Below are 18,264 nucleotides of genomic sequence, written 5' to 3'. Positions count from 1 at the left end.
ACTTTGCTGAAGTTGTTTATCAGGTTTAGGAGCTCTCTGGTGGAATTTTTGGGGTCACTTAAGTATAACCAAGCACTTCTACTCCTTAAACATCTCCTTGGCCCTAGGAATCTTGCTCAATATACCTTAGGCATTAAAACGGCCACTCACTGTTCAAACTCCAGAAATGTGTAGTCTCCTTAAATATTTTCCAAGATTATTTATGAAAACACTTCCAAAATGCTTCATAAAATAATTTTTATGCAAAGAGTAATCCCATGTGGAGAATAAGTGTCTAAAATTTTCTTTTTTGTTCCCTTCCTGGGCTAATTATTTAAATTATTTTAATTATTTTTTTCTGCCTCATTGATTGAAATAGATCAGCCAATTTCAACACTAAAGGTGGGATTATTAGCATAAGGAAGTTTGCTGTATTTACTACTTTTCAGGGCAGTGACCAAATACTCATATAAACAAACAAATGAGAAAAGACTTATTTTAGCTCTTTAATTCAGAGGATTTAGTCTATGGCTTGTTATAGTTGCTATACTCACTTATTTTTGTACAATATTTTTTTCCAAAATGTAATGTAAACTAATCTAATATTAGTGATTGTGGGACACCTATAGGAAATAGGTATTTTATACTTATAGAATTCAATAATTTTGAATATAATATTTTATACCTTTGAAACTTTGGGAGTCAAATTTGACTTCTTACTGTGCTTCAGTTCTTATGCTATCTTCAGTAATGCCTTAACTTTTAGGAATCTCAACTTTCTAATCTAAGTAACAAAATATGTCTTAATGACCTTTGGAAAACAACAAACCTTATGTAGGCCACCTATTCATCTAGCACACGGAGTAATTAGTAATTAAGGCTCCTTACTGCTTTTACAGAAGATCTGAGTATGGTTCCTAGCACCTGCATCAGGCAATTCACAAAACCAAACCAAACAAAACAACAAAAGCTTCAGATGATCTGACTCTCTCTTCTGGCCTCTTTACTGCACCTGCACTCAGTTTACACGCACACACATACAAACACACACACACACACACACAAACTTAACATAAAACAATAAATACTTGAATGTATAGAGAAACTAGAAGCACTGTAGACTCCTTGATTTAACAATTATAGATTTACCTTTTCATGTAAATTTACAGGGAAGGATTATGACAAAGACAGAGATAGCAATGAATTTATAGTACTCATGTTCATTTTTCTAAGCTAGTATGTTTTAGGTGTCATTCTTTTCCTAACTGTCAAGCCTTGCAGGTAAGGCCTATATGTGTAAGACCATGTAGATCACCCTAATTACCTAGGAGTCATTTGGAATCGTTTCATTGCAAATCTGGGTGAAAAATTTCACCCCTGCCTAACCTGCACAGGCTATTAGATCACTAACCTTCTACTTTATTTGTGAATCCTATCTTACTTTAGGGAACTGTTGGAGAATTTGGTTAGGTGTCTCACCCAGGGTGGATATCTGGCGTTTTGAAAATCCACACCGAGACTGTGGCTTCCCCCTTTCTCCATGTTACAGCTTTCTGTTACTGAGCACACTCATGTCTACCGATTGGCTTCAGTGCCACCTATGTACCAGACAGTCTCTAAGGCATGCATGTATGACTGTGGAGAATCTAGCTATAGCTGGTACTGCAAAGGCTGACTTGCTATGATGTATATAGCTCAGAACTTCACTTCTCAAGATTAACTTTACAGAGCACTCTGTCAGAAGTATCTCATGTCCATTCTGCCAGTGTGGGCAAGAGAAGACCCCTCAGTACTCAGGCATAGCAGAACAAATACTGCGGGACACTGTCTTACACTAAAACATTCATTGGGGTTTTAAAATGCACAACTCCAAAATGACTTCTCTGAAAAATGACACAAAGGCATTCTAGACTTTTATGACCCAACTAGTCTTGAAGGAAAGTAAATTTTGTTTTGACATTAGATCAGAACTGAACATACAATTTAAAAGACAAGTTGACTTTGGGGTTGCTCTTTCATTATTTCTCTAGATCACGGTGAAATGGGAAATGCCCATGTCCATTCACATCTTCCTTACAGTGGGGTACCTGATTTGAGGGTTACACCTTTCATGTCTGGGCAAACTTTTCCTATTTGTACATCTATTTCATGAATTTTATAGTAAAGCCTGGGCACCCTTATCTCCAGAAATCTGACTAAATTGGAGAGAGTTCATTTGTTCAATGACTGTTCCTGCATATCTGAACATGTAATTGTTTCTGGACCTAATAGCGAAGACTTTTATTTTAACTGTCAAAGAATCCTTCATGTCTCCATCAGACTCATCTGAAGTGTATGTCTCCAGAGCTATGCAGAAAGTTTTCTTTGAGATAACTGAAGATGGAAGTGAAGCTGCGGCATCCACAGGTAAAACAAATGAGCTCTTGAAAAACAAGGAGGAAGGCTGGGGAACAGCGTGGAGACTGGGATGTTCTGCACCTTCACACCTCTCTTTTTCTCCTGTTTCTGTATAGACAATGGAAGAAGATGGTGCATGTGTATTTGTACATCCATCTCTTCCTTTTTACGCAATGCTATTTTATTATCTGCAGATTGGAAACACTCCTAAATAGGACACAGGCTTTAGGGAGGAAATGTCAGGACTCAACTATGGAACCATCCTGGTTAAGAGTGCTCAGTACCACTCTCTTCTTTAACATTATTTTAATTTAAGTTGACTTAGGGATCACCTTTTTAATTTCATCGTTGTTATTATCACAGTGGTAGTTCAAATACTTAGCTGTCTATTAGAGTTACCTAGGAATTTTTTAAAACAAATCTATACCCAGACAGAGCTTTAAAATAGTTGAATCTGTGGTTCTGTGGAGGAGATCCTAACTCTAAGATTTTCTGAAGTTTCCCTAAGTGCTATCAATATACATCCAAGCAGAGCAAGCATTGAATTGTGACTTACACCCTGCTTTTAATATTGCACATGCAGTGAGTAGACTGGCAGCAAGAGCTTCTTAAAAATGCAGAATTTCAAGTCTCATTCCAGACCTGCTCTGTCAGACCCTAGCTCTCTGTACTCACTAGGTGGCTTGTGAGTACATTCAAGGTTAATAATAACCTCTCTACTGTACTTCATTAAATAAATACTATTTTGAATAACATGTTTGTTGTGTGTAAATAATACTAGCAAAGACAACTGATGGAAAGTGTTGAAATCAACAAGAAATAATAATAATGCAAAGAATTGGTGGTTTCTTCATAAGTCTGTTTTAACTTTCCCATATGACTTGGATTTTAATGCTTTAAAATGTTCATCATTTAAAGGGTATTACTGAAAAATACTATCCATTATATCTACTTAATCATTTTCTTATTAATTCATAGTGCTGCATAGTACCATGAATTTGACATTTAGGTGGGCCACACTGTACTATCCGTACCATTCTGTCATTTCTTGATGAAAGTTGCATTACTGTGCTCAAGAAACACAGATTGCAGGGCATGGACTCTATCAATCCTTAGATAAACCAGAACTATGTTTTCAGATGAGGTTAATGCTTGTGAGCACAAAATTTTATCTAATTTTACACGATACTGAATGGATTCTCATCAGTTACTGAACAATTCTTTAATTATATTAGTGAAGGAAATGCCCCAGAGATGTAAAGTTGCTTGCCTGGGGTCATGCTGTTAATTGACTGAGTTTGAACTGATATCAGGTTCCCTGGTTTTAAGCTCAAAGGCATTTGGCTATTTGCACACTGCCTTTCATTGTAATGCTAGAATTCTCCATCTCATTAGGACATGGTAATAGGAGCAGGCAGATATCCTGATGAATCATGCTCCAGAATAGCCTGAGAATTTGACTTTGAAGAATGTGCTCTGGGGTTGTTCAAGAACAAGGGGGAACAAAAAAAAAATATTCACTGAAAGTGGAAATCAAAGTAGAATTGACTTCACTTTTCTGATTTTTCTCAGTAGTTTAGATGTGAACTTATATCCACTGGTGCTCTGGGTGGAATTGTCATGATTATTTACTATAGAAGAGTATCATTCATGCCATTTTAGTATGATTATATTTCACTGTTTTTCCATTTTGACATTCTCTCTCTCTCTCTGTATATATATGCATATATATATATACACACGTGTGTGTGTGTGTGTGTGTGTGTGTGTGTATGTGTATTGATTTTAATTTTCCTTGGGTCTGAACAAAATTTTAAAGGACCATTGAGACTAAAATTCAGTTTACTGTGAGACAAGAAATACACTATGGAGAGTGGACACAAGGGCATCACATCGGAACTACGCAGAAATTGCCATTTTCAGGTCTTGCTCTGATCCACTGAGTCAGAACTAAGTTGAAGAGAACCTGAGATGGGTGTAAAAATGTTTAATCTAGAAAGCACTGTCTGACCACTGAGATTTCCCACATTATTGACAAACTCTACAAAAGCTGAAATATTTTGGCTTATCATAATAAGTAATTGTAAGAAAGCAAACATCTGCTCCTAGTTTTATAATAAAATTTTCACGTATATACTAAATTCTCTAGGCTCACAGAATAACTGGTAATTTAGGTACAAAATAAACAGTTTTAAACTCAGAGGAGATTCTCACAGCCTGCAGAACAACAATGAGATGCAAACATGTCTGGAAAGGAATTATAAAGTGAAGCATTTTAAGAACAGATCATGTAATGTAAATAGTGGAAAGAAAATTACTATGAGAATATGAGATTTTTCATTGCTTTCACTAAATTGAATCTACTATTTGGTGTTCTTCCTCATTTAACATAAATGTGAAATCAGAATGAATTTATGAATGGTTGAATATTTAGTCCTGTGCATGGTGGTTTAAAATTAATTACAAATTTCTTTGTGTTTAAAATACATTAGATCAATTGACTTTGCCTATAACATTGCAATGTATTTCTGTTATGGATCTCTTTTGTGTAAACATCTAAATAACTGCCACCTTTTTTTCAATAGGCATAAACATCCCTGCGATTATGAGTTTGACTCAAACTCAATTTCTAGCAAATCGTCCATTTCTGTTTATTATGAAGCACATCCAAACAGGTACCTTCTTTTGCTATTTCTTTGCAGGTAGTGCTTAAATTAAGCTGTCAGTTATTATAGACACATATAAAATAATATTTTCTTTCAATAGGCACTTGCTATATGCATTTTGTACATCAGGTATGCTATTATAAGATATGATGAGAGTCTGAAATAAAGTAGTGGGAATATGGCTTCTGGCAAAGATGCTCCATGCATTAAGCTAACATCACCCCCAGAAGTTAGAGATTTGATTAATAAGGATTTAGAACCTCAGAGACAGAAAGTATAGCTTGCTTAGCACCATACAGTTAAAAATAGGCAGCAGGAAAAATGAGCTTAGCTTGCCATGACGCCACAGTGGAGGAGGATACTGGGAATTGTAGAGTTGTGAGAAGAATGACTCATGGAGCTTCTGAGAATGAGGAGAGTGGGTCCAAACATAACTTTCCCTCCACAAACAAGAGTCTGAGAGGTATAAAATAGGATACAGACGTAATGACAGAATGCATGGTCATTTGACATGTCAGAATATAGAAATCCAGGTTGTTATGATAGATTATCAACACTTACTCTACTGAAAAGGTCTGCCAAAGTGGTAAAGCCCCGGGGATGCCATTTTTAGGGTCCCAACAACAACACTTGGGACTACAACAACAGTGTCCTATGAGAGTTACAAAGCACAGGGGAGCAGAGAGTACTTCATTCAGCCAGAACATGGCAAGAAGTCTTGAAGAAAATTCAATAAACCTAAACATTCACATTGAGATCTTGCGTTCAAACCTCCATTCATATTCTAGCTCAATTAACAAGCTGAATTCATGTTGCTCAACTATCCTAATTTACACTTACCCATTTCATGCTTCTTAAAATATGAATTCTTAAAAAACACATAAGGCTTATATCATCTTGCCTAGTACTAAGTAGGATTTATTACAAATAAATCAACAAATATAAAGAGTAATAAAAGGAAGACAAATATTGAAAACATTCTGTAAAGTGGGTTGAAGAAGAAGGGGTATAGTTAATATGAGAACGTGAATTTGTTATATTATTTAGATGTTTTGAATTTGGTACACTATCCTTAATATAGGGATACACTAGTCTTTTCTTCTTACACTGTAAGGCTACTGCCAGTGGGCCTTTTCAAAAATATTTAGTGTTAGAGTTTTGGAACAGATTTAAAATTATTGAGATCATATTTTAAAAGAATTCGGTTCCTGTAGTGGATGTTTCAGGATTAAAATATATTTTAAGTATGCTTTTTAATCTATACATCTTAATCCATTGAACAATAATCATTTTTATTAGTGTATAGAATTACTGAATATGGAGAACAGAAAAAAAATGAATAAGTGGACATAAGCATATAAGTAAATGACATTTAAGATCATTATGTTTGATTTTATTTTCTAAATTGATGATTTGTTCTAAGGCCATGTAATTTCATCCTGTATTGCACTAGCGAAGATTTCAAACCTAAAATAATCCATCTACTTGTTCATTTGTGATAATGCTTAGCAATTAGACCCTAAGCAACAATTTCTATGATCATTATTGTAATGAAGCTTTCTGAAATAGGCTTATTCCTTTAAAATGTTGCTTAATATAAATGCCCTCCCTCATTTACTAGGAGGTCTGAATTGTGACATAAAACTTAGAACAGGGCTGAAGAGATTATTTCATGAGAATAAGCAGTTAGTGTTCTTGTAGAGGAACTGGGTTCAGTTGCCAGAATACACACACTCTTTTTCTGGCACACACACACACACACACACAAAATGCACAGACATACATGCAGGCAAACACTAATGCACTTAAAGGAAATTTTTTTAAAAAAAAATCTTTAAAAGTTACAAAGGTATATTTTCTCAAAGCAGTATACTTCTTGTGATCTGTTTATTTTTCTCTCCCATCAATGAACTCCACATAGCAATGAGATGTTGACTTGGCAAATCAGGAAGTAGCTTTAAGCATACAGAAAGTATATTTAGTCGACATTTTTGAAGTATGGAGACAGATTACTTTAGGTTTATATAACCAATATTTACCTGGATTTAAACTTTTATTTTTATCAAATACTCCTCCTGCAATAACTCTGTATGTTATTTGGATTTTCTTTCTAAGGGGTTTGTACATTGTAGTATATTTATCTGCAGCTGTTAAAGTAATAAGAGATAAGTAACTCGCTTGCTTTCCTAAACTGAGGATATATACCAGCTCTATAGAGTTTCCAGATAAAAATTGTTAAAGACTGTACATATAGTATGCCATTTTTGAGGAAGTAGCGAGTCATACTCTTCAAGCCCACAGTAGTACCCACAAAAAAATTACTGCATTTATAATTCTAGACTTGAACCAAGGAGGAATCAGCTTGAATAATATTGATGACTAAATCTCGGAATCTAGCCCTATGGTAATATTGTGGATTTTAGTAGTAGGAGTTCTGAATTGCTTCCATGTGATGGAGAGCTGGAGTGAACATTTTATGTGTTGTGGACACATATATAAGGAAGAGAGAAAACATAAATGGTATTGGCTCTTGTTCCTCTTCATCTGTTGCTCTTTTATTCAAGAGACATTTCACTAACTCAGTCGTGACTAGTGTCATAGGTTATTCAAAGACTCCATTCAAAGTACAGTTCTCTGTGATGAAATACAGAGATGGAAAACACTGGGGCCAAGAATGTTTGTGAAATGTTTCACGGGGCAGCATTCAAATTTCAAATGATGTTTTTACCTATAAAAGAGACTTGAATCACTTCAAGGTTCTGAGAAGTATTTTATGCAAGAGCATTATGAAAACCCAAATCACTGATGCTTCCTACTAGGGCCAAATGCATTAGCCATCCTGGGAAAGTTACATGCTCATCTATCAGAAATCTGGGTGTTTATTTTCTTTCTTGTTCCTGACATAATTTTAGGATTTTGAAGAAAAATAAAAGGAAAAACATCATTTGAAGCTTATATCTCTATCTATGTTACTGGCTCCCTTAAGACTGCATCTGTATTCCTCTCCTGAGATTGTTATACAATTCCCATATTTCTTCTATTCCTTTCCTCTCTCTAATCCCTCCTATATATGCATACTACTCAGACAACCCCTTCCACTCTCCTTAAATTCATGTGTCTGTCACTTAATTGAATGGTAAGAAGTTAACTAAGCATAGGACGTCCCTGCTGTTATTTCAAATATATCTAACTGCTTTAATTAGCTTAACTTAAAAACAAAATTTATTATGCCACTTTCAAAATTAGCCTTCATTACACCTACAGTTAAGAGGTTTATGGCAGCCTGTCATTGACCCTCAGCCACTTCCCTTTCCCAGGTGAAATGCAAGGTGAATAGGTTTAACGCATCATTAATTCCTGGTCTGTCCTCTTATTCTTTGTTCCACATTACTGCCAACAGAATACCTGGAACCAGGTGTTTGCATTCGTGTTCAATGCTATATCATTTTGGTGAGTGCTTGAAAGTACTAGCAATATGAACATATTTTCTTTAGCAGTGAAGTATGCTTTGATTCAGCACTAAAGGAAGTCTGGGAAACTGCACTTTTAACCCGAAGCTCATATTCTGTGCATAAAAATTATGACTGCCAATTCTTCAGACTTGAAGCTGAACTGTGCTCATCACCATTTTATTGTGCTGTGATTGCCTGGCTGGGCTCTATGCTTAGAAAAGCTCTCATGGAAAACAAGACTAAGGCAATTTCCATGACAAACTCTTGTAGGGTTTTATTTCATTTCTCAAACTACAAAAATAATTAATGGTCAAAGTGTTTTAGCCAAAGTTGAGGATCCTGACATCGTCAGACTTATAGAGAGTATAGAGAAGAATGAATAAAGGATTGTTAAATCGTGAAGAAGAGAATTATTATCTTTTCCTCCAGAAATTTCTTAAGTATTTTTTCTTCTTTTTTCTAGAATCAATTTTGTTTATGGGAAAAGTGACAGATCCTGACATCCAAACAATGAAAGGAAGAGATTTAGATTCACTGTGAATAAAAATGATGGTCTTGGAACACAAGACAGCCCTTGGAAAATGATTGATGGGCCATCATTCTGAAAATTTCCTAACATTTCTGATTAAAGTTGTGCCTGTAAAATAAGTAAAGATAGATATGATCATTTTCTTTTGGCTTTTCTAAAGGACTCTGATATATAAAACACAATCCTACATTGTTCAAAAATTCTAAGATAATCTGATATAAGATTTATTTGGTAGGGACTGATAGTGTTTGCCTTGCAAACATGAGGACCTAGGTTCAATTCCCAGGACCCAGGTTAAAAAGAGAATCAGAACAGGAAGGAAGGTGACCAGTGAGCCAGTGAATACAAACAAAGAACAATGACACAAAACATGGAAATGTCATAAAAACAATTATTTTCATAATTTCTAAAAGTTGTGAGAAGCTTGATTCCTGTTCTCATTTGCTTGTATGTTGCTATGATAAAACACTATGCTACGAATACAGCAACTCTTTAAGGAACATAAAGGCAGGAACCTGGAGGCTGGAACAAGAAACCATGAAGGAAAACCGCTTTCTCAGCAAGCCTCCTTCTACAGCCCAGGCCTCCTTCGAAGGGAGATGGCACTGTTTACTGTGGATTGGGCTCTGCTATATCAAGTAGCAATCAAGAAACTGAGAAACCTAACTGAAGCAATTCTTCACTTAAGATTGCTTCTTCCAGAGTGGCTCAAGTTAACAATGAAATTAGCTAGGTTAGTCTTTGACTCTCAGATCAAATAATATCTGAACCTTAAAAGAAATCAATCCTCTGTTCCCTGTACCCCTGCTTTATATTTTATTATTTTTTTCTTTTTTGGGGGGAGGGGAACCTGGGAAAGGAAATATTGTAAATAAAGAAAACTTCTAAAAAAATACATGTAAATATTTGAAAGACCAAAAATATACAGAATAAGATATATAAAACACAAAGAAACTCTCTAAAAGGCCATTTTTAGGTCAAAATACCATAAGCATCTGGATAAAAAATATCAATAATAGAATATTTCAGGAAATGACAATTAGAGTCCTAATGCAAATCTTAAAAGCATTGACAACTTTATTTACTCCTTATGGACACAAATACATAGAACAAATGAGCAATATCTTCAGGAGAGGTGAGAGTAATGAGGAAACCAAATATATTTCTATCCAGATTGATCACTGTCCACTATTTCTTAATAAAATTTATTCAATACTAATGTAAAAAAGAGAAATCAATTATTGTTTAATTTCAATAAAACTTTAGAGGCATCATAATTTTTACAATTTTAATGATAATGTTGGAAAAAAACTTTACATTTGTTTGTCATGACTAATTTTGATAGAGAACTCATTAATAATAGCTACCCACATTGAACCCTAATTATGTGTCAGGCAATGAAATAATCTATGTACATTATGCTAACTATAACCAAAATCTTAGGAAATACTTTTACATTGCTTTCCAGTGGAATCTATGACTCAATGAATTTCTAGAAATTAGTCACTGGCATGAAATATTAATATAATGGATTAATGTGGATTCATAACTATCTTCATGACAATTTTGATACTCAGGATGAAGAACTGAACACAGATGCTAGTGCCCACATGAAAAGTATAAGGTGTTACTGTGTAGTAGCCCTATCAGTGTGGAGGATGGACACAGGATCATCACTGGGGCTTGATGGTCACCAGCCTAGCTCAGATTCCGTCCTTGATTTAATGGAATAAACTGAAGAGTGATAGAGCAGAATACCTGACATTCTCCTTTGAACCTTTGTGCATGGGCAGATACATGCACATACATGTGGACATATATTATACAAATAAATACATGTACATGCACATTACATCCATAAACATCCAAAATAATAATAATAATAATAATAATAATAATAATAATAATAATAATAATAATAAACCAAATACACTTTGCTCTTTCAGCAAGAATAGGGTTCAGTTGAGAATAGAGTTCTTTTCATTAAGATATGGTATATTTTCTATTTTGCCTGTATTACTGGAATCCTAATCTTCTTCCAGACAATACATTTCAGCCTAGTCTGGGATTTCATTTATTAATTTCACAAATATTAATGGAGCTCACACCAGGCTCCAGACCTGTTCTGGGCCCTAGGTATACCTGTGAACAAAACTAACAAGGTCTCTGTCCTCAGAGGACAGAGGAGTTGTTGCTGGTTGCTGACAGGCAGTATTAAACAGGAGGCAAATACAATAAGAAGCTGCCTCCAAATAAATGGCCTTAATATAAACGACGATTAGGAAATGAGAGAAGCTTTAATAATTGAGGTGCTGTAATTAGGTGAAGCTAATTTTAAGTTCAAGAACATGTTTTTGTAAACAAAGTACATTTGCTTTTCCTCAATAAAATTTGTGAAATGCTTACCTTTAATTCTCTACTATTGAGCCTAACTATGTTCTATGGAAGACTGATTTATTGTTGTTTAACTTCATTCTCTTTACTGGTGTGTTATTTGCCTTAAAAGAAAGAGAATTTTAGCTGCTAAGGAAGAGAGATAACTTTCGGGTGTGGGTAGAAGCTACATTGTCCCTGTTTGACTGTTGGCAATTTACTTCCCGGATTAGCTCTTTCTATCTTCCCTTACAATTGTAGTGAATTCAAGTAACCCTATATCATGATGACTGTATCTGAAATATATACCTTTCTCATTAAATAAATATATACTTTTCATTAAATAAATGAAGTAAATTTCATTGTCATAAAACTTTTTGAAAACTTTAGAGTTTGGAAAAGTATATCACCATATGTTAAATATCATTAAAATAATACTCCTTATAAACATCTACTATATAATACATTTTTATTTAAATCACATATTGTTTCCATCTTTAAAACAAAATATTCATTCAGCTGTGAGTACTCCAGTGGACATCCTGAAATTGACTTCCATTGACGTTATAGAGTTATAATATAGGGCAGATTTTAGAGGCATCTGTGGTACCAGGCGTCAGGAAGCAGGAAGTCAAATGAGGAATAATTAATTTTAAAGGATAAGTTTATAAAATTCTCCTGAATCAGATAAACACCTGGAGACCCATAAATACATAGAGGAAACACAAGGTGGGTATCTTTAGAAATCTTTACTTTAAACTTGTTAAAATAAGATAAGTCCACACAGTGTGGCCCCTGAGCATGGAAATTTACCATATGAGGGACATAGAAGAATGGGCAAGCTTGAGACTGGCTTCCTGCATTTGGAGAAGACGTGGTTCTGCTTTAATATCTTTGTTTGCCCAGAGTATATTCTCTTGTATACATCTTTCCCTCATACCACCACAGGTGCACATGTGATCATCTCTAACTCTGCAGCGTAAGAGGTTAAAAAAAAAAAAATCTAGTTTCTCCTGCCTTCTTTTGTCTTAGGCGATCCTCCTGAGAGCATGCTATTGAGGAGACATTTTTCACTCTTTAACATTATGTTTCTTGGCTTGTCACCTCAATTCTCTTGGGCTTCAGTGTCCTAACCTATACAGAAAAGAGTTAGAAATTCTATTTTTAAAAATCTTTATTCCCAACCTTGGATTCCTCAAAAGAGCCTCATATTTGAACTAATTCCTTTATGTTATTGTTTGTGAAAAGTAGTATTTTTGCAAAAATCAAACAAAAGAAACAACAAACAAAATCTATAACTTTCTAGAGTATTCCCCTTACTGGGATCTTGGTCCATTACATAATGAACATTTATAATATTTTACTTAGAGATCTGATAATTCTTAGTAATGCCTCTGTGATATTAGAGATTGAACCTAGGGCATTGTGCTTGTTAGTGTATCCTACCCATGAGTTATATCCTTAGCTCTTTCTTTGATATTTAATTTTTTATTGCTTCCATTTGGCAGGGACATCTAATTAGTAGGCTTTTATGTCCACAGTTTAGCTGTGCAAAGGTGTTGATGGTCAGTGGTCATTAGGCAGGAACATTATTTTACCTCCCTATCCATTTAACCCACAGAACCTTGTAATTGGTCCTTAGCAGCATATTTACTAGTAGAGGTGAGTACGTACTCTGTGAGCCCAGATGATGATGAAACAAATAGACTGCCTCAAATGCTTTCTTCTGCACCATCTTGATGCTAATGCTCAAAGTTACCCTGTAGATCCTATTTAATAGATGACAGACCTGATACTTCCAATTGCTTCCAGGGCACTTCTACAGCGTGGCTAACACCAAACAAGAAGAGCTAGATCATACTGTGGTATGAGCAGGATTCCATTTTCCTTGCTCTTTAAGGGATTCTATGTGCCAATAGCTAGTGTTCTTTTTTTGTGCCTTTATCAAGGTGTTTCATGTTGGACTGCAAATCACAATCATCAACACAGACACTGCAGACCAGAAAGAAAGGGTGATAGCTCAGATGTGAAAACATTGATGAAGATTTTGAGTATGAAAACTTATAGACCAAATAAATACACTCCAAGTATCCATACAGAAACTATATTTCATATCCTTTACAGACTGATAAATGGTAGAGATAGTTTTAAGAAGTAAAGTAGGAATTTAGAACTGGTGTTGCGTATTGGCTGTACTTATTAAAAAGAAAGTTTGCCTGTGTTTCATTCTCTTGGCCACTCTTAGTAGATATCAAATTAAGGGTGATTATAAAAATCTCTTATGGCAGAGAGCACAGGATATATTAGACAAGGACCCTGAGTGTGAATTATACTGACCCCGTCTCCTGTGTTACCATACTCTGAACCTCACTAAGACTAACAAACACATAGCCTGGCTCCAGGTCCCTGGAGTTAGACAGGTGTTTAGTGTGCATTTGTTTCCCTGATATTTGAAACATGGTGAAATAGCATTCTAGAATCTTTTCTATTTCCAATCTCACTAATTATGTGACTATGTTCAGCGATAACATTCTGTAACATTTTCCCATGCAAATTTTCATCTCCATGACAATTATGCCTTTTCTCCAAAGAGAAGAAAAGACACAGAAAACAGAAAGCTCACTTGGGATGCATTTTGGGCAGCCACACATGGTTTCCTTGGTTGAGAATAATCTTTTGTAATAAAAAGAAAACTTCACTTGAAAGAGAGAGAGACAGAGAGAGAGAGACAAACAGAGAGAGACAGAGAGGGAGAGAGAGAGGGAGAAAGAGGAGAGAGAGAGGGAGAGAGCGATAGAGAGAGAGAGGGAGAGAGAGAGGAGAGAGAGAGAGGGAGAGGGAGAGAGAAGAAAGAGAGGGAGAGAGAGGGAGGGAGAGGGAGGGAGGGAGAGAGAGAGAGAACAGCACAGGGTCACAGCACAATTTTGAATAAGAAAACTCATACTGCTTGTAAGAGATGACCTTTGTCTTAGGGTTCCCATTGCTGTGAAAAGACACTATGACCAAGGCTACTTTTATAAAGGAAAACATTTAATTGGTGTTGGCTTACAGGTTCAGAGATTCATCATGGAATGAAGCATGGCAGCACCCAGGCAGGAATGGTGTGGGAAGAGAACATCTTGCTGTTAAGGCAAACAGAAAACATTTTTTCCCAGGCAAGTAGGAAGAGGGTCTCAAAGCCCACTCCCACAGTGATACACTTCTTCCAACAAGACCATGCTGATTCCAAAAAGACCACACCTCCCAGTAGTGCCATTCCCTGGGTTAAGCATATTCAAACCAGCACAACCTTGTCTTGTTAATAATACTTGAAAGTGTTTTTTTAAATGCATAAGAGAAAATTAAGAGCTGACTTCAGCAAGCTCTTTATGGGCATTTATAGAATTGGAAGCATATTTTCCTTTGGATCATAGGCATATCAGGCCTGAATCATTTAATTTTCCATGACTTGTGTCATACTATTTGTATTTTTATGTCCATGAAAATGTTCAGAAGAATACTTGTATGAATGTTCCCTACATTTTAAACAGTACTACTTTATTTTAGGGATAACTTACTATTTCTGAGTAACATAGAGTATCTGTCTGTATCTTACACAATCTTTTAAACAGAGGAAGTTGAAATATGAAACATTAAGGTAATTTGCTCAAGGACCACATTTAGTGAATGGTAGATTTGGTATTTGAAATATGAATCATTGGTTCTAATTTATTAGTTACTCTTTTAATCTGGAGACCTAATAATTAACAAAGGCATATTAGAGGCAGATAGGCTTATTTTAGACCAGTTTGAAGGGGTCCCTTCCATCATGGTAGGGTATACATGTTAGAGGAAGTATAGTGATGTGCATTAACACAGGAGGTGAGATTGCACCTCCCATCAAAAAATAGAGGGAAATGCATTGTTGGCTTTCCAAAGCTCTTGTTACTCAGCATGGGAGCCCAGCTCATGGAATGGTGAAGTCTACATTCTCTGCTTATTTAAAACTTTCCTGGAAATGCCCTCACTGAAGTATACAGTGGTGGGTTAACATAACATGACTCCTCATTTGTTAGTAGTAGTTCTCACACTTTGATTGCATCAGCATCGCCTGGTGGGTTTGTCAAAACACAAGTGGTTGGGTCACAATTCCTATAGTCCTCATTTGGTGGGTCTGACTTGGAGTGTGTTTTATTTATTTATTTAGGAAATATATGCTGTCATCCAATACAACCTGATCAGTTTGCCCTTGCTCCATACACTCCCCTCAGCTCTGTGACACTTCCCCTTTCCTCAAATCCTTCCTCCTATTTATTTCCTTTGAGAAAAGAACAGGCCCCCAAGAGACAACAACCAAATGGGACAAAACAAGATAAAATAGGCCAAAACCCTCATTTTAAGGCTGGACATGGCAACCCAATAAGAATAAGCAGTCCTAAGAGCAAGCAGAAGAGATATTCCTCTCCCATGATTAGGAGTCCCACAAAAACACCAAACTCTAGGACAAAAGCATTTATGCAGAGGATCTCTTGCACACCCATGGAGGCTCAGTGCTTGTTGCTTCAGTCTCTGTGGGTCTATATGAGCCTTCCTTAGACCAATTGGTGGGTCATGATCTCCTAGTGTTCTCCATCCTCTCTGACTTCTACAGTCTTTCTTCCCCTTCTTCGGGTGGGTTCTACAATATATGAGGTGAAGGACCCAATTTAGATCTTTAATTTAGACTTTCTGCATGATGACTGGCTGTGGGTCTCTGCACAAGTTCCCATCTGCTGCTGCATGAAGCCTCTCTGATGACTGGACAAGGCAACAACCTACAAGTACATCAGAATATCATTAGGAAATTTTTTTGCTTGCCATATTTGCTTATACCCTTGGATTCTGGGCTTTCCACTCTGGACATCCAAGTTAAAACACACATGGCTGACCACAAGTTCTGTGCCACCATTGCCCTAGCACATCTTGCAAGCAGTACAAATTATATGTAGCAAGTTTTGTCAATGGGTTGGTGTCCAGGTTTTTCTTTCCATAGCCCGCAGAGTACCTTCTCATGCCAAAGAGATTAGAAATAGGGGTGAAGGATCCATACGGGTACCAGTTATGCCTTTCTATGTTCAGTGATCTGTATGGATATTGTTCTCATCAATGTGGTCTTGTTATTAGTTTTTAGAGAACAACCTTCTGCCCTAGCATCAGGCTGGTTTATTTATGGATGTTCAGGGAACCTCCTTGTCCAGCAACTCAACTGAATGCAACCCAGTTCCAATACTGGGAGACTTCCTTAAATATAAATATGACCAGTTTAAACTATGTGCCCTCCATTACTAGGAGTCATCAATAGGATCACCCTCAGAGATTCCAAGAAATTTTCACTCTACTAGGTTTCCACACTGCTCCAAAAAACCACTCCCCTTTCACCTGTTTCTCCTCTCTCTCTCTCTCTCTCTCTCTCTCTCTCTCTCTCTCTCTCTCTCTCTCTGTCTCTGTCTCTTGATCTACATCTGATAACCTCCCTTCTGTGTCCACTGACACCCACTGCAGCTGCAAAATATATTCTATTTCCCCTTCTCAGGTAAACCCATTCCCACCCCCTATAGCTCTCCTCTTTACCTAGCCTCTCTGGGAATAGACATATGGAATGTATTTACTTAAAAGTGGATAATAGCTGTTAAGATAATTATAATCAAGCATTTATATTCCTACAAATTTATAGAAAATGCTGTTGTAGCTGACTGGCTGTCATGCTTTCATAGTCACTGAACAGTACTTTACCTATTATCTTCTTTTGATTTTTCTATACTCAATGTTCTAACTATAAAATAGAAAAAAGAGCCATCATATTCAATGAACAAAGAGAACAATGAGAAAAGATTATGTTAAGAATCAAAAGGAAAATAATATATAATTTACAAAGACAACTTTACCCTTTAGTACATGAAGAATAAAAACAAGATTCCAGGGTTCTAGATAATACAGCCTGTCAGAGATGCACTATTCATTTCTAGCTGTCATTCATCAGTGCCTGACCATCTCTCCCTAATTACCCATGTTCAGTGACTATTTAAAACTGCCCCTTGCCAAGGAGTATTTTTTTTCTTTTTATCAAATCTGTCTATAGAACTTTTAGAAGCAGTATTTACTCAAATTCATATACCTCTTTTTCTAAACAACCCATCAAGCAAGTCTTAAAATTCTTCTCCTTTGTCATAATAATACTTTGTGTGAGATTCTATCCTGGAATGCACTTAAGACAAATTCTGTATTTTTAACCCGATTTATAATGAAGACTTATTCATCTTTCGGTTTCCCATAAAAACAAGCACTCTATAACCTGGCATGTGCTCAGTGAGGGGGGTCACTGGGTTGAAGTACTCAAACATAAAGCCAGGTCAGGTAAAGAAAAATTTTAAAGTTTAGTTTGATGTTAAAATTACAGATTATAATGCCAAGGCTTCAAATCATGGAATAAGAAGCTTACCTGCCAGTATCTGTGGCATACTTTATAAAGCCTAAGGTTTTTACTGTCATTCATGATGAGTTGTTAATACACTAATATTTATCCAAGGCCAAAGAATCATTTAAGCTGATTTGTCGATGATGATTGGTTTACTGAGGTATGTCTAATAAGTATATGAAGTTTATGGATTATGGTTTCCTGTTTAGAGATACAGAGACCAGATTGGCTTAAATTGTTATTATGCAACTATGGATAATCGTCCAGTGTTGTGTCTAACCATGATTCCCACTTTTTTCTATAATAAATAAATGAAAGCTTAAAGTTACTAGTATGAATGCCTGCCTTTGTTAGGGTTGCTCAGAACAGACACCATGAGAATGTATCTTTTATTAGGGAATTGAGGCTGGCTTACTCTTTCTCTCTTTTTTTTTT

General features: G+C 35.9%; 1 protein-coding gene and 1 long non-coding RNA gene across 2 annotated transcripts in view; one reads left to right on the top strand and one right to left on the bottom strand.

Annotated features, from left to right (window-relative positions):
• Nucleotides 1-9,166, top strand: part of Serpini2 (serpin family I member 2) — a 27,715-nt gene extending 18,549 nt beyond the window's left edge. Inside the window, exons 6-8 of the mRNA XM_031376030.1 lie at nucleotides 2,299-2,385; nucleotides 4,962-5,051; nucleotides 8,958-9,166. Coding sequence (XP_031231890.1) covers nucleotides 2,299-2,385; nucleotides 4,962-5,051; nucleotides 8,958-9,034 — 254 coding nt within the window. The 3' untranslated portion in view covers nucleotides 9,035-9,166. The remainder of the gene's footprint in view (nucleotides 1-2,298; nucleotides 2,386-4,961; nucleotides 5,052-8,957) is intronic.
• A 6,706-nt stretch (nucleotides 9,167-15,872) lies between these two features.
• On the bottom strand, nucleotides 15,873-17,560 carry LOC116094068. The gene is made up of 2 exons (XR_004119955.1): nucleotides 17,530-17,560; nucleotides 15,873-16,189 (listed from the first exon to the last, which is right to left on the bottom strand). It is a non-coding gene; the product is annotated as an uncharacterized LOC116094068 (long non-coding RNA).
• Nucleotides 17,561-18,264: the final 704 nt, after the last annotated feature.

The sequence above is a fragment of the Mastomys coucha genome, unplaced genomic scaffold, assembly GCF_008632895.1.
Source record: "Mastomys coucha isolate ucsf_1 unplaced genomic scaffold, UCSF_Mcou_1 pScaffold16, whole genome shotgun sequence".
Lineage (NCBI taxonomy): Eukaryota > Metazoa > Chordata > Mammalia > Rodentia > Muridae > Mastomys > Mastomys coucha.
The sequence above is the reverse complement of the archived record's forward strand: the minus strand, read 5'-3'. Positions and strand labels throughout refer to the sequence as shown.